General features: G+C 35.1%; 1 protein-coding gene across 4 annotated transcripts; it reads left to right on the top strand.

Moving 5' to 3' along the window:
- Positions 1-764: 764 nt before the first annotated feature.
- Positions 765-14,006, top strand: LOC135687222 (heterogeneous nuclear ribonucleoprotein A/B). 4 transcript variants are annotated; one of them, XM_065203732.2, is made up of 13 exons: positions 765-910; positions 4,350-4,390; positions 5,155-5,236; positions 5,691-5,775; positions 5,916-5,975; positions 7,650-7,682; positions 8,392-8,523; positions 8,693-8,741; positions 9,506-9,588; positions 10,602-10,683; positions 11,226-11,363; positions 11,593-11,745; positions 12,550-14,006. In XM_065203732.2, exons 1-13 carry the CDS (start codon positions 876-878, stop codon positions 12,786-12,788), a joined length of 1,212 nt encoding a protein of 403 aa, XP_065059804.1. In that variant the 5' UTR covers positions 765-875; the 3' UTR covers positions 12,789-14,006. The 4 variants fall into 4 exon arrangements, with proteins under 4 accessions (XP_065059804.1, XP_065059807.1, XP_065059803.1 ...); XM_065203735.2 differs by having other exon boundaries at positions 10,602-10,698; positions 13,034-14,006; XM_065203731.2 differs by having other exon boundaries at positions 766-910; positions 10,602-10,698.
- Positions 14,007-14,320: the final 314 nt, after the last annotated feature.

Here is a 14,320-nt window from a genome sequence, read left to right as displayed (position 1 = left end):
TGACTGTTGTTGTCCTCCACAAAGTCTGGAAAATTCTTTTCAAAATCACGACAGAGAAGAAGGAAGGAAAAGGGCGAACGAATTACATAAACCGGCAATTTCAAGATTTTCAAGAGACTGCGATAAAACTTATAATTTCTAGGTTTCACTTTTTTAGTTTAAATATTACTTATTTCAGGCAACACTATTTTTAGCTATATGTTGGAAAACTGACTGGGTTCTGTGCACCAAGGAACTCACTCGGGATCCGCCTCTGCAGATTTATTTCTGATAAATGTCGAAAACTGAAGAGCTGGGAAACTTTTCTTACCAGTCTTAGGTAAGCAAATCAGGAGATCAAGTCATTGTAGTACAGATCATTGAAAAATTGTTCATTCTTTCTTGAATTAAATATCACTCTGTCACCTTTTTTTCTGCAAAAAATAAACCAATAGAAGGCACACAAACATTGAAATAAACTTTGATACGTGAAAGTGTCAATATAGTACACGAAACACGCCTAATTTGATGACAATTGCTCCTTGGTTCAACTCGTTGAGCTTCTTTGCCCCAAAGATTTTGAATTCTCCATATATGACAGAAAGCTAAATGCTGATAAAAAGAACAACCATCGTAACGCGAGAAATAACATCAGTGTGCAATCTCTGTCAATGTATTTATAACAAGCCCAGACAGGGGTACTATCACCTCATAAACCCAGTTCAAGATTGGTCCGGAAAACAATGCTGAGGGATTGTTGGGTCGCTTTGACATGAATAGGGGACTGGGGTCTAGAGACCAATTATTGACAGAACACGTTCTTTCAACTTCCTTTTCTCCGCCATTTTTACGTGAACTCAGAGAAGACTGTTTAACGCCATCAGATTTTTGCAAATATGATGGGAACTGTAGGTCAACAAGATGATCCAGGGTAGGTTTCTTACTGTTTTTAATATAAGGAATCGAAAGAGTCATGAGAATACAGAAAAGACCTTGATCAAGCTTATGTCTAGGTTTCTTTGCGTTCAGGGCGAACACGCGGGCCTAAGCCTTGGCTGTTATATCGATTTTTGTTATATCGACAGTGACGGTGCTGATGATAATTTACATTACATGTTAAAACATCAGTAATTTCGGACTGTAAGCTAAAAGATGAGTGATCTTGTTGTTATCTAGAAGCAAATTAAATATCGTAACAACTTTGTGCGTGTATAATTGAAAAATTTAGGTTTGTTACCAAGAGGTTGATTTTATGTGCGCTCTGCTTGTGTTTTGTTAATTATTTTGCTAATTATAAGTCGTGTATAGAAATAAATTATAATGAATTCATTCAGTGAATTGCGTAGTTCAATTAGTGATATAACAGGGTGACAGAAGAATATGGAACAACTCTAAAAGAAACTCCATAACCTAATGTCAAATGCGTTTTTCTTTAACAGCAATGGCATGTTGTATCAAAATATTTGACCCTGAGTCTAAAGGCTAACCTGAATAAATTGTTGTCCTATCAGATTGAAGAATGCTAAAAATTAAAAATATAAAAAAGCCTTCCAAATTATACACAATCATGGCTACACCTGTTAATAGGAACCTTTATGTATGTGTGAATATACTAAAACGTCTATCCCATTCCCCCTTTCAAAGTTGGTTTGTATGTTGATTTATAGGGTGGGGACCAGTGTGGATTTCATTTAATTTTTGTAAAATTACAAGTGCACTCTTGCAAACCTGAAATATGGGAGTGGTTTTGGGTTTGGTTCAAATTAAAATGCTTTTACAAATATGACAAAATGACTTTCTAAATTTGTTCGCAACTGAGGTTGCAAAAAAATGTGATGTTCCTAATTAAATGATCTTCTTGAGATCAGGGCTGCCTAGAAATTTTAGTGGCTCTGGGGCAAAACCGAAAAACATGGCCTGTTGCAAGTGAAGTGAGCAAAAAAATTTATGATCACCAGGTTCTTTAGATAAGCTTGAATACTCTTCAGACTATTTTTTGCAGTCATTTTCTTGCAATCGCCAAAAATGTTTTTATATTTTTTAGGGACAATTCTGTTACGTTTGCTTAATTCCATTCTTAAAAAAGAGTTTCTCTATAAAGCTCCCTAGACCTTGAGGCCCTTGAGCAGTTTGCCCCCTGTCCCTCTCTAGGTGTCCCTGCTTGAGATAATCCTTCGGGATAATCATTTCAGGCTTTTTAAACATAATATCCAAAATTATTCCTTTGCTTGCGGAACCTTTAGGACTTTGAGTAACAGCCACTGATGGTAGTGGTAGGTAAGCATAGTTTATCTCTCAACCATTGAATTTCCCCGAGTTGTAAAATTGATGTTAACAGGATAAGTGCTGTAAAGTTTGCACACACAAGTTCTGGGTAATATCTTCTGCACTCCTGATATCTCGTTGAAAACTGTCATGAAATCCAGGCAGGGAGTGGTGCAAAATCTCAATCCCATGTCGCTGATTTTATGTTCATACCAGTTTCAATACTGCATGTGGTAGCAGCTTAGAAATGTCGTGTTCTATACAAAAAAAGCATGTCTATGATTGTAGATGAATAAATGATTTGGTTAAGAATTTGGTTAAAAACCCAGTTAGAAGCCAAATATTAAGAAATTTTTATTTTAAGTAGAACAGGCCTATCTAGAGACAGTGAAGGTCATTACCAAGCATCAAAAAAGTTCTAAGTTGGTTAAGATCCCTCTGGAATTTTAGCTAAAATCTTGGACAGTTCATAATCAGATTTTTCATCCCCCTTCCCCCAGCTCAATGTGATATTTTTTGCCTCATATTAAAGGGCATAAACCTTAACTTTAAGTTGCGGGGGAGGTAGAGGCTAGACTTTACATATATGCTGCTAAGCATGTTTTTATGGGTTTGTCTCAACAGCTCTATCCAAGATTTAGAAAACGAAATTGTTGAAGAAAACAGTCCAAATTTGAGAAAAAACTTAAACCAAGAATTGGTTTTTTCTACACATGCTTACCCTGAGATGGAATTTATGATGCTGATTCTATATAGATAGACAGATAAAATTAAATGATGATACTATATAGATTTTGTGGAAATATAAACAATGATTAATTGACACTGATGACAGACTTGGTTTAAAATTTGTTTTTGGTCATCTTGAAAGAAATAGCACAAGGGTAGCATCTGGCATGTCTCATATATGGCAGCTGTTTGATAGAGTGTCATTGATACTGCAGTTTTAAATTGATATTGATGATTGCAAATAAACTATTATAGCAGGACGTACGATCTATATACAAAACAACTTCCTTCTTCAATTTATTTTAAAATCTTCAGTTCACAAAACAAGAAAACATTTCCTCAAGCTTGTATTATATTGTAAGCTTAGGTAAATCTGGATTGAAGTTTAACATGTTATAGTGACAAGCATATTCCAATGAAGTTTTTTTCTTATGAAAGGGGCAACTTTGAGAGAAGAACAGTAAAAATTACACCTATTTTTTTAGTTCTGGGTGTTGTGCTAGATATTACATTTTGAAGGGGTTGCCTAAACTTTTGTTCTTTTCACTAGCATTTGATGTAAACAGACAGCTCAAAAATTATTATTTTAATGATGGTATGGCAATGATTCTTTCAGAAGACTAAGTACCTGTCATAAAGTTCAAAAACTGTGTGCAATCCAAAACTGAATATGATTTTTAATTCCCAAAAATGCATGCAATACTGAAAGTAAGTGCCCACCAAAAGTAAAATTTTTAGAACTAAAGCCAGACAGGTAATGCAGGCTCTGGCACAAGTTGTAGGGGGGGGGGGGCAAAGACAAGTTAACAATTAATGAAAAAAGATTTTGTAAAGAATATTTCTTTGCAAAAAAGAGGGTGGGCACAGCTCCCTGTTGTTGGAAGCCCTAGGAAAATGTATGAATGGTACACATGAAATATATTATGCATGTGATTTGCCACACACATAACAATATCTTTATGACCAAGACTGCACTGTATTATTTTTCAAAGGTTCTATGATGACATAAACCTGCCTTTTGCCTTTACCTTTTGCAAACCCAAATGGACAATTTACCGCAAGATGACAGCCTGTACTCTGCTGCTTCACACACACATCACAAATTGAAGAACAAATAAAGGAAACCACAACTGCTCTTGATTTTCAATTTATCTAAGTCAGCTATGGAACTAATGGTCAAAAACTCTTCAGCTTGTCATTGTAACAGTGGCTTGATGTGGTATCTTTCAGAAAAAGCCCAATCTATTCTCTAACATCTCTTTAGGGGCTAGGGCTTTATTGGAAAAATGTTGTTTGAATGCAGCCTTGTGCAGCTTCTTGCTATTTTCCAAAGTGTCTTGAATCAACCTGGATTACTGATTTTTCTTCAATTTCAGGAAACTTTTTGTTGGAGGACTTCACCCTTCTACAAGTGAAGGTATAATTATTTTTTCTCAGTGTAATGCTGAATATGTTTGCTTAAATTGTGTCTTTTAGCAAGCAAGGCAAAATTAAAGTCTTGAGGGATCTTTGTTTTGATCTTTTTCTAAATTTTGTTTGTCAAAGATGTGATTTTTTCATAAGACTTTTTCATGGCTATTTTCATAAGATGGCATAGCTTAAAGTTGGGTTAAGAGACACTTTAGATGACAATCTTAAAGATGTTACAATCTAAGAATCACAATCTTAAAGATGTTACTTGCAATCTAAGAATCACAATCTCAAAGATGTTACAATCTAAGATTCACAATCTTAAAGAGGTTACAATCTAAGAGTCAGTTTATAAAGCCCAATCTCCAGTGAGAAAAAGTCTTGTGAAATTTTGCTGCAAACTATTTCACCTGAAAAATTTCTGTGAATGTTTTTGTTGACCTCATGACATTGGAATGTAAAGCTTGGAAACGTGACAAAGCAGTATGGATTATGATTGGCTTTGAAAGGATTTTTCAAGCAAAAAGTCAAAAAAGTTAATCTCGTCTTAACTTTTTTCACAGATAAATTCTTGGCAAGAAATCCCAGAAAAAGTTCACTGCACATGTCCAAGACATTTCGCGTGAACTTTTTTGCATTTCGCAGATTTTTTTCGAACTTGAGGTTGAGCAACAATCTAAGTTTATATAATTAGAAACACATGCAAAAATTAACAAAAGCTGATTTGTTGAAATGTAGCATTTTCAATTTTTCTTTGTTTTAACCTAACAGAATCAATGAGAGATTATTTCTCGGGATTTGGTCAAGTTAATGATTGCAAGCTTATGATTGACAATGTCACAAGGAAATCAAGGTATGTTTATGATGTCTTTATTTTGATTACTAGTGTTAATACCAAGTACTCCAAGATGGTTTACTATTGAAGTAAATCCATATTTCTTGTGTTTTTTATAGATTTTCATTTATGCTTTCATTTAGAATCCCTCATGATAAAAAACATCAGCTGTCTATACCAGAAAATTTGTAACATTTTCAGTAACAGAAGATGATGTAATACCTGTTGTGAATTGAGTTCAATGTTTTGCTATAGGTATAGCTGTTACTTGTAATTTCTGCAGCTGAAAGTTGAAGCCTTGTTCTGATAATTTTTTATTTTAAAATATACTTTGAAAAATATAGATTTTTATTGTTTAGTGTGACAAGCTTCTGTTTGGATATGCTGTTTTTTATGATTGATGATGGTGTAACTTCACCAGACAGAAAGAGATAATGTTTTTAAAACCAACTGATCTCTTGTTATGTCATAGAGGGTTTGGCTTTGTTACCTTTGCTGATGCAAGATCTGCTCAAGATGTCCTTGACAAAGTCCCTCATGTTCTTGATGGCAAACAGGTCTGTATCATTTTATTGAATTTGCAAATGTTTAACTTTGAGACTTGTGCAGTTTTGTACTTACCATTCACTTGATCATGTAATCCATTCGAGGTGAGCATGTTTTTGAATCATTAAGCTTATTTGTGTACAATTTACAGATTGATCCAAAGAAAGCTGTACCTAAAGGACCTGGTCAGAGCATAATTTTGAAGCAAATGGTTAGTCCTAATATTCATTTAAAATATCCTATCACTGTTCTTGTTATAAATTCATTTTAGCTGCATTTTGTACAACACAGGGCTTTCAGTCTGAAATTAAAATATTTCAAAGTAATCTTCTTTTCAAGACTCAATTATTTCAAATATTTTGAAATAGAAGCTCAGTTTGGGCCTAAATTTGACACTCTCCTTCATTTTATTTGCCTTGTGATAACTGTATTTACTTTTCTTAACATTTCTGCATTTTCTACACAGTGTATCACTTACTAAAGAACAATCTTCTTGGCTTGAAAGAATCTTTTATCCACATTGTGTATCACCCTGTACACTGCTTAAACCCTAGCATTTTAGTGATTATTTATTTTATTGAAATAACTCTTATTTTCTTATATATAAAGGGAAAGTTTTTATATTTTCCTACAATTTCCTAAAAGTTTATAATAGCTCCTATCTATAAAAGTGTGAAAACTCACCATTTTATCAATGGTTTTTTAAACTGCTAAAGCATTTGTCCTTAGATGTTTAGGGTTAAGGTACAAGCAGAAGGAACCACAGTATTAAGCAGCTTCATATTTCTACTGCCCTAGTGTTGCCACGCTCTCTTTTCATGAAAGCATTGGTGTCTTATTGGGCAAAAATTTGTTGATCATTCCTGCATTCATTGTGTTTTCCTTAGATTAGGGAGACAATATTGGGGAATAGTCATAAATTCTGATGCTTATATAAATGTTAGACAGAATCTTATTTTTATTATTATGCTATATTATGTCAAACAGGGCATGAAAACCCACCTAGCCCACAGTCCTGGTAATATGAAATTTGTTGGCGTGCCGGTAATCACATGCCTTGAAAAGTTTAGGTGTGTGATGACATGGGATTCATGAAATGGAGACCTTATGACTTTTACAAAGATCTGATAGCCCTTTATATGTCACATGTGTGTTAAAAGATGTGCATCACTGTTTGAAAAAGCGTATGAGATTTTTTTAAAACCAAATAGTTTTCACGAAATTTTAGAAGAAGTTTCTTGAAAACCAAATAATTTCAAAAGAGTTTACAAGTTTTTTAGGCATGCTGCCATTAATCTGTTTTAGATTTTGAGTGCCATTAATATGCAAAAAATGGATTCATTTGATACCAAACCAAAGTCATGAAAATTCTGTTCAAAGTGGAGTCATTTGAAAACAGAATCATTTGCATAGGGAACAGCAAATAATCATTCACTTTCAGTTTAAAAAAGAGCTGGAACAAACAATATAAAAACAGGAAAACATAGAGCAATGGAAACACACATTATATTGTTTTCACCAAAACAAAGTAGTCAGGGAAATACAAGAATGGAATTATAGAACAGAGACATATCAAAAGGGAGTAATGAGGGGGGGGGGGGCCTTAAAGGGTTATAATGCACATTAAGATAATGCACTCAAGATAAATTAAAAATTACTAGAGAGAAATAAAAACATAGAATTGCTCAAAATTATTCAAGAAGTTATTCAAAACATGGAGCTGATAAAAGGTAGGCCGCAAGGGGGTTTTAGGTCTGTGCAGATGCACGCACATGCAATCGCACGCCTAATATTACCAGGACTGAACCAACCAGATCTGTAAGATATTTGTTTAAAAGTAACCTTTTGCACAAAGCAGCTTTATTTCTTTTATATTCATCAAAAGGGGAAACATGAAGACCAAAGGAATTTATCTTATGTACGTGTCTTGTACAGGTTAAAATGGTTTTCCTACCTAAGAACCCTTGAGAATGTTTTTAAAAATTCATGTTTGATTAAAATTTGCAGTGTTTCATCTGCCTTAAGAATCTATGTTATAATTTGCAGAATTCTTGAAAATTCTTAAAAATTTTGCAATATTGATGTGCCAAAGGCCTCTTCTGTGTATTGCATATCATGGTCATTTTACTGAATAAAATATATCTTTAATAACTTCAAAAAATAGTATTATGTGGGCATTCATAAATGAAGAACAATTTTCATTCACCAAAAAAGATAATGATTTTTAATTGGTTAAAAATTGTTTAAGTCTTTATAAATATACCTTAAACTGTCATGCAATCATTGGAATTTGACTCTATCCTTTTTTATTTTCATGCCCTGATTGTCAAGGATAAGTTTGAATAATGTTCTCAATTCGTATTTTGTGGATGTGAAGTCTGAACAGGCTGTTTCACTGCTCCATATTTATTTAAGGAATAGTCTTGACCCTCAATAAATTAACAGAAATGGAAATGAACCTAGGGTTAAAATTTGAAAAAATAACCATAGTTTATTTGATAATATAATGAATTGCTTCTCAAAGCCTTTGCATTTTTCAAAAACACTTACCAATACAAAATCGTCCTTAAGGAGTTTTAAAATGCTGTGCATTTTTGCCAATAATTTGAAATAATTTCATTTTGTAGGGCCTATCAAATGTGACTTCCGGTGCTGCAAGATCTCGGTCAAGGAATCCAGAATGTAAAGTATTTGTTGGAGGAATCAGCCAACAAACCACAGATAATGAACTGAGAGCCTATTTCTCAGAGTATGGCAATGTGAGTGTCATGAAATGCTACTGTTATGTTACTTAACATGCAATACAGTTGCTGTCTTCTTCCTTACTTTCTGTAATAAGATTGTTCTTTTACTTGAAATTTATATTTGAAAGATGCATGATATACTAAATACAGGGATATTGACATACTTATATTCATCTACTTTCAGGTAATGGAAGTTGTCATTCCACAAGATAGAAATACAGGAAATATTCGAGGTATGAATTAACATTTTATCAATAGCAACAACAAGAACACAAAAGCAACTTTAGGAGAATCCCAGCCTTGAAGCAAGGTTTCATTCCCATCCTCTTGTGTCAAGCAAGCCTAAAAATGGCATTCAATGGTAGATCAAGACTATAACAGATTTTTAAATGTTGTGTTGCTTTTGTGTGCCTTGTTTAATGGATTAAGGTTCATCCAAAAGAAGATTAGTTCTGGAAAAGTTTAATTGAGATTTGAGTATTCAGCATTTCCAGATTTAAAGAGTTATGATAAGTTTTTATTGATGTCAGGTTTATGGTCGAGTGATGATTTTTTCAGTTCATGTATTTTACGGTTGTTATTGTATTGGTGTATTTTTGTTTGTTTTTATCATAAATTGACAAAGTTTAATGAGTATGAACAGTAGATAATTACCATTGTGGTTAAGTGTTTTGACTTGAATTAATGTAGTTCTTCTATAAATTTGTAGTTTATTTATGCAATTTCTTTTTGCAGTTTTATCATGTTGCTTTTCATATTGTAAATTAAAGTACTGTTTTTGTCATGAAATGTAGTTGTTGATGAGCAACCAGTTTGACATTTAAATTAAGTAATGCTATTGAGATATTATCGAGCAGTATCTAGGAACAAGAAGGGCTGCTTCTATTATTTATGTATTTGCATTCATTATTTGCATTAAATTCATCTTGATGTCAACTATTTTCGCAGGTATTACCGAAGTATTTGATTAATTGCATTGTCATAATTAATTCGTTAGGATTTGCATTTGTTGGTTTTGACAACCCTGATACAGTACAAAGACTCCTGAGAATTCACTTCCACCAAATCAACGGAAGAACGGTGTAGTGTAGTTTAATTATATTTAATTACCTTTGTTTGTTGAATGATTGTCGGCTTAGTAAAAGTGCCAGGCAACTTTCTTTGCGCTATCATTGGCAACAGCGAGAGCAGGAGAGCAACAGCTGATCACTGTCTGGCATTTTGAAATTCTGGTTGCGTGTCGAGCTATATGCAGACCATATTGCAGATTGGCAACCAAGTTTATTTCTTGAAAGGTCTAGCATAGCTTTGCACAGCCACTGTCACGTGTTAATGTAAATAAATTGTAGCAAAACAGGTGCACGTTCCAGCGAATGTTCTGCACATTCCATTGGGGGATCTTCGCGCTGCCTTTCACCAGACTTTATTCAGATAAAACTCTTGTAGCACTGAATATGTATGGTATTTTATTATGTCGAGCCGAAAATAATATATATTTCTATAATTAAAAGTTTAAAATAGTCCAGTTTGAAATCCGTTAGCTGACTTCTGTCTGATTAACCTATTGCCAACCGGAATGTAGATTTTCATGAATTATTTCAGTTCAAAGTAACATGCATTCTAAATGAATAAGTATCAAATAAGTTTATTAGTTCCTAAAAGCACCAGAGTGTCATTAAAAGCGCCAATTTAAAGAAAGGCCTGTCCATTATTTTACTGCGTGTTCTACATCTAGATGCATTCGATCTTAATCTTTGCTTGGCGCCTTTAATTATCGCATGGTGAAAATAAGTATTTATTTCTTAAAGTAGATGTTAATCATTCCACAGTGCCTATGTTTACTACATCAGACTCAATACTGTATAAGTAGAAATAATCAGTTAGATTTTTCGTTAAGTGCACGGGTAATGTAGCGAATAATCAAGGTAATCAGTTAAGGTTTTTGTAGTAATCAACAATGTTGAATTAATTATTTGCAAAATAAATAGTGACTATTAGAAGTTATTGTCAGTGGCACGAACAATTAATTAAAAACTAGCCTTTCAAGTTTTGGAAATGCTTCATAAAATGATAAACGAAGTTAATTTTTGCAGGTTGAAGTCAAAAGCTGCGATGAACAAGGGACAAAACAGCGTCAAATGCAGAATATGAACGGACAATTTATGGGGGCACCAGGTGCGGATATGACAGGCATGTCAATTTTTACTAGCTCTCCATTGTTTTCAAAAGGGTAATACAGGGAGGGCTCTCTATTTGTTTATTTAAAGTGGCAGTTTACCTTTCTGCACAATCTTCAATGAAAATTCAATCTGCACGCAGGCTACACCCCTTGCATTAAACCCTTTAAACGCCCTGTCGCGTCAGTCTTGTGGTGAAAATAGGAATGCTCCTGGGCGAAAATAATAATACCGTACTCCCATCTTTAACAAATTTCAATAAAAGAACACTGCCTGGAAAAGAGAGGGGTGCTATTTACAATTTGCAGAATTTAACCAGTGTACCAAGTTTTTGCAGGGATTGTAGTTGCAACTCAACAGGGAAGTATCCTTGTTAACGGGGCAGGAAGGGAGTCAAAAACTTAGTAACATTTATTGAAAATGATATCATGTCAACCTGGTGTAGATCAAAATGTATTTCTGTTACAGTGCAACCGAACTTTGTATTTGAAGAAGCGCAACTGCCTGTTTAATTTACGTTTATTTATGATTAAATTTCAGGTGCAGCGTATGGCCAGGCCGATGGCTCTGCCGGGGCTTACGGTCAAAATGCCTACGGCGCTTACGGCAGTATGCTGCAGCAAGCGGGTTACGCACAGGCACCAGGAGCTGCCGCAGGACCATACGGAGCTGGATATGGTTAGTCCTTTTGTGAAAATAAACAAATACTTAGACTGCTGTCTATACTATGATATTTTCTGGAAATGATAAAATACTCTAAATAAAAAATGTTTGGGTTATTTGATAAGTTATACAGCCAACATGTTGACATGAATCTCACGAGAATCTCTTCATCTTATTCCATGTAAACATTATAAATAGCCTGTTCATTTATTGATTCACTGACGACGCTTGCCTGATTTTTCAGCATATGGCGCGGCTGGTTACGGTGCTCTTTCTGGTGCTGCTACATCACAATACGGAGTTGCCTCGACCTCTGCCATGGCTAGCCAAACTACAGCGGCCGCAGGGGGAGCAGCCGCACCAGGGGCAGATTATTCATTCGGAGCTCAGATGTATGGTGAGTGAATCTTGATATATATACTCTACAAATTTCGATGCCTCCACTGTTGAACAAAGGATTGCCAACAATACAGTCGCACTGTGAAGGGCCGCTTCAGTTAAGCACCAGTCATGGCATTAAGATCAAGATCGTGTCGCCCGAAAGGCTTTCTAAAAGCCCCTTTTAAACTCTCATAGGCTGAAACCAATTCAGTGCACGTATATAAGATTAGCTGAGTCAGGTCAAATTCCCTTGTCTTTCCATGCCTCAGTTTTAAAATTGTGACGCAAGAAAATTTCCACTCGTGGTGTCACTTTGGTCAATGTTTTTTATGCAATATTTTGCATATTCTAGCCGCCAAAAATGCATTGTTCTGAGTGCATCGCATCCGTTACTTGGCGCACTTTATTTTGTGCCAGCAAATTGCTTTCAGTTTGATGTCATTGATTGGAGTTTCGTTTGATTGGAGTAAATTCTATTGATGCGATTTTCGCTTCTTAGATCAGCCGATAAGTATATATAAATTGTAATTTTTCTTGAACTTTCAATCTAAACAGCGACACAAGCTCTTCTTTCTCCCAATTCATTGTCACTTTTTTAAAAGGACAGGTATAGAATAACTTTTCAAGACGAATTTAGCATTGCACTGATAGATTCCAATTAAACCGTCTTTGTTCATTGATTCGCTCGGTGAGGCCTCCAATGGAACAGTTCATTTCGCATCCAGTCCGCTAGTTGCTCATGATTGAAGCCGAGAATTTCTCTGGTCGGAAAAACTTAACATGGTATGGCTCACACGTTTACCCTGGTTCTCATCTGCAGGTTTTGGCAACTACCAGCAGGAGGCCTCAAGCTTTGGACCAGCCAGAAGCATTGGCGCCGATTTAACCGGATACGCATCTGTCGGAACTGGGGCTTTGACCGCTGCTTATGGAGGAGCCGCAGACGCAGCAGCGGCTTACGGTGTTGGAGTAAGCTATGCTGACACTTCGGCTGCATTTGGAAGAGGAACAGTTCAAAACAGCACAAATCAAAGAGGATATCACCCTTACGTTAGATAAATGCTAGTTGATCGGACAAGAGGATTGTTTTAGAGATTTTTAGAAGGTGATCTGTAAATGCCTCGATCGTATTGACGTGGGCGAGTTTGTGACTGCGGTTAGAAGGAACTCCACAAGCACATCTTTGCTCTTCCACCCCTCTAACAACGTGTCTCCTTTATAGGTTAGAATGTCATAGGGAGCCTTAGGACTATTAAAACACCTTACAGAAAAGTGGTTTGCTAAAGTACGTTGTATGTTTTTAGGTTGGGCAGAAAGGACAAAGCTTCTAGGAAATAGCTGGAACTTTGAATGATTTATTAGTGCAGCAGGTCACGCTGAAAAGAGTAACTGGAATTGTATTTACTAGTTTGTTAAATTTGCTGTTTGTTCTTTGCTAATTTATGCATGGGCTTCTCAAATAATGTAAATATCAATTGGTAATTGTATTTGATTGATCAAATTTATGTTAAGATATTCAGTGTAAAACAGTAATATTTTTGGATAGCAAGTCATAGATATCTGGTCGATTTAGACGCATGCAAACCTTTCTTGCGTTTCTGCGAAGTTTGCAAAGTCGATTTATACTAATTGTAGAAAGAGTTGCTCATTAGGTAGGTTATCTGAAATTATCGGCGGAATATGCTAAGCAGCGTCAAAAGACCGCATCTGGCTCTACATAGTTCATGTAGCAATATTGACATTCGTCAGTGAACTTGTTTTCTGAGTGCAGTTAGTTTTTCCTACAATGCACATCGTGTGTGATTAATAGCATCACATATCATTTCGTAAATAATGATGTCATCGATGGCCTACGGTTGCTTGGGCCCGATGGTTTCCCCCTTTTGAATACGGGCGGCATCCCCCCCCCCCCATCTTTCTTGTTTCTGAGACGTTTGTTATACCTGATGAACATAACGAAATGCCTGCTAGGATCTATGTTGTCCTGCCTTGGTCTAAAGCACCCTCGGTAATTTTCATATTTAGATTTTTCAACCTTTTACATTTTCATCGAGTCGAATAGTTTTTTAACACGAGTATAGTAGAGATTTAAGGTTCTCAGACACGTCATTCGTATCGAGGTTCTATTTATTACGATAAAGTCTGATTTTATTTTGTTTTAATTGCAAAAGTAGAGAGTTCAAAACTACTTTCATGTAATCAAGTGGCATAATATCTATGTATTTTGTAACAAGATTTAGTTACGTTTTTTCTCATTATATATCCGTTACTGTCTCACTCTGATGGTTTATCTTTCTGATATCTGTTCAGATTATCGCAGGATTCGCACCAGTTTCTCAGCGGGAAAAAGCTCTCTTACATTGATAAATGATACTGGACTGAATGTAGAACCCTTTTTGAGTTTCGCTCCTAAAAACATGTTCCTTATTAGAATGCAATTAGAAAATATCTAAGATTTTCAAGCTCTTTTATCTCTACGTCATAGGCTATAAAGGTATAGCTGTTCTTATAAATCTTTCTTCTTATCCCGTTTTTACTGAGTGACAAGCAGATCGGGAAAACAATTTCATTAAAGTTGCAGGTCTTTTGTC

Source organism: Rhopilema esculentum, chromosome 20 (genome assembly GCF_057945365.1).
Source record: "Rhopilema esculentum isolate cy_ngs chromosome 20, ASM5794536v1, whole genome shotgun sequence".
In the NCBI taxonomy this organism is placed as follows: Eukaryota; Metazoa; Cnidaria; class Scyphozoa; order Rhizostomeae; family Rhizostomatidae; genus Rhopilema; species Rhopilema esculentum.
Note: the sequence above shows the minus strand (reverse complement) of the source record. Positions and strands in the feature narration are given on the sequence as shown.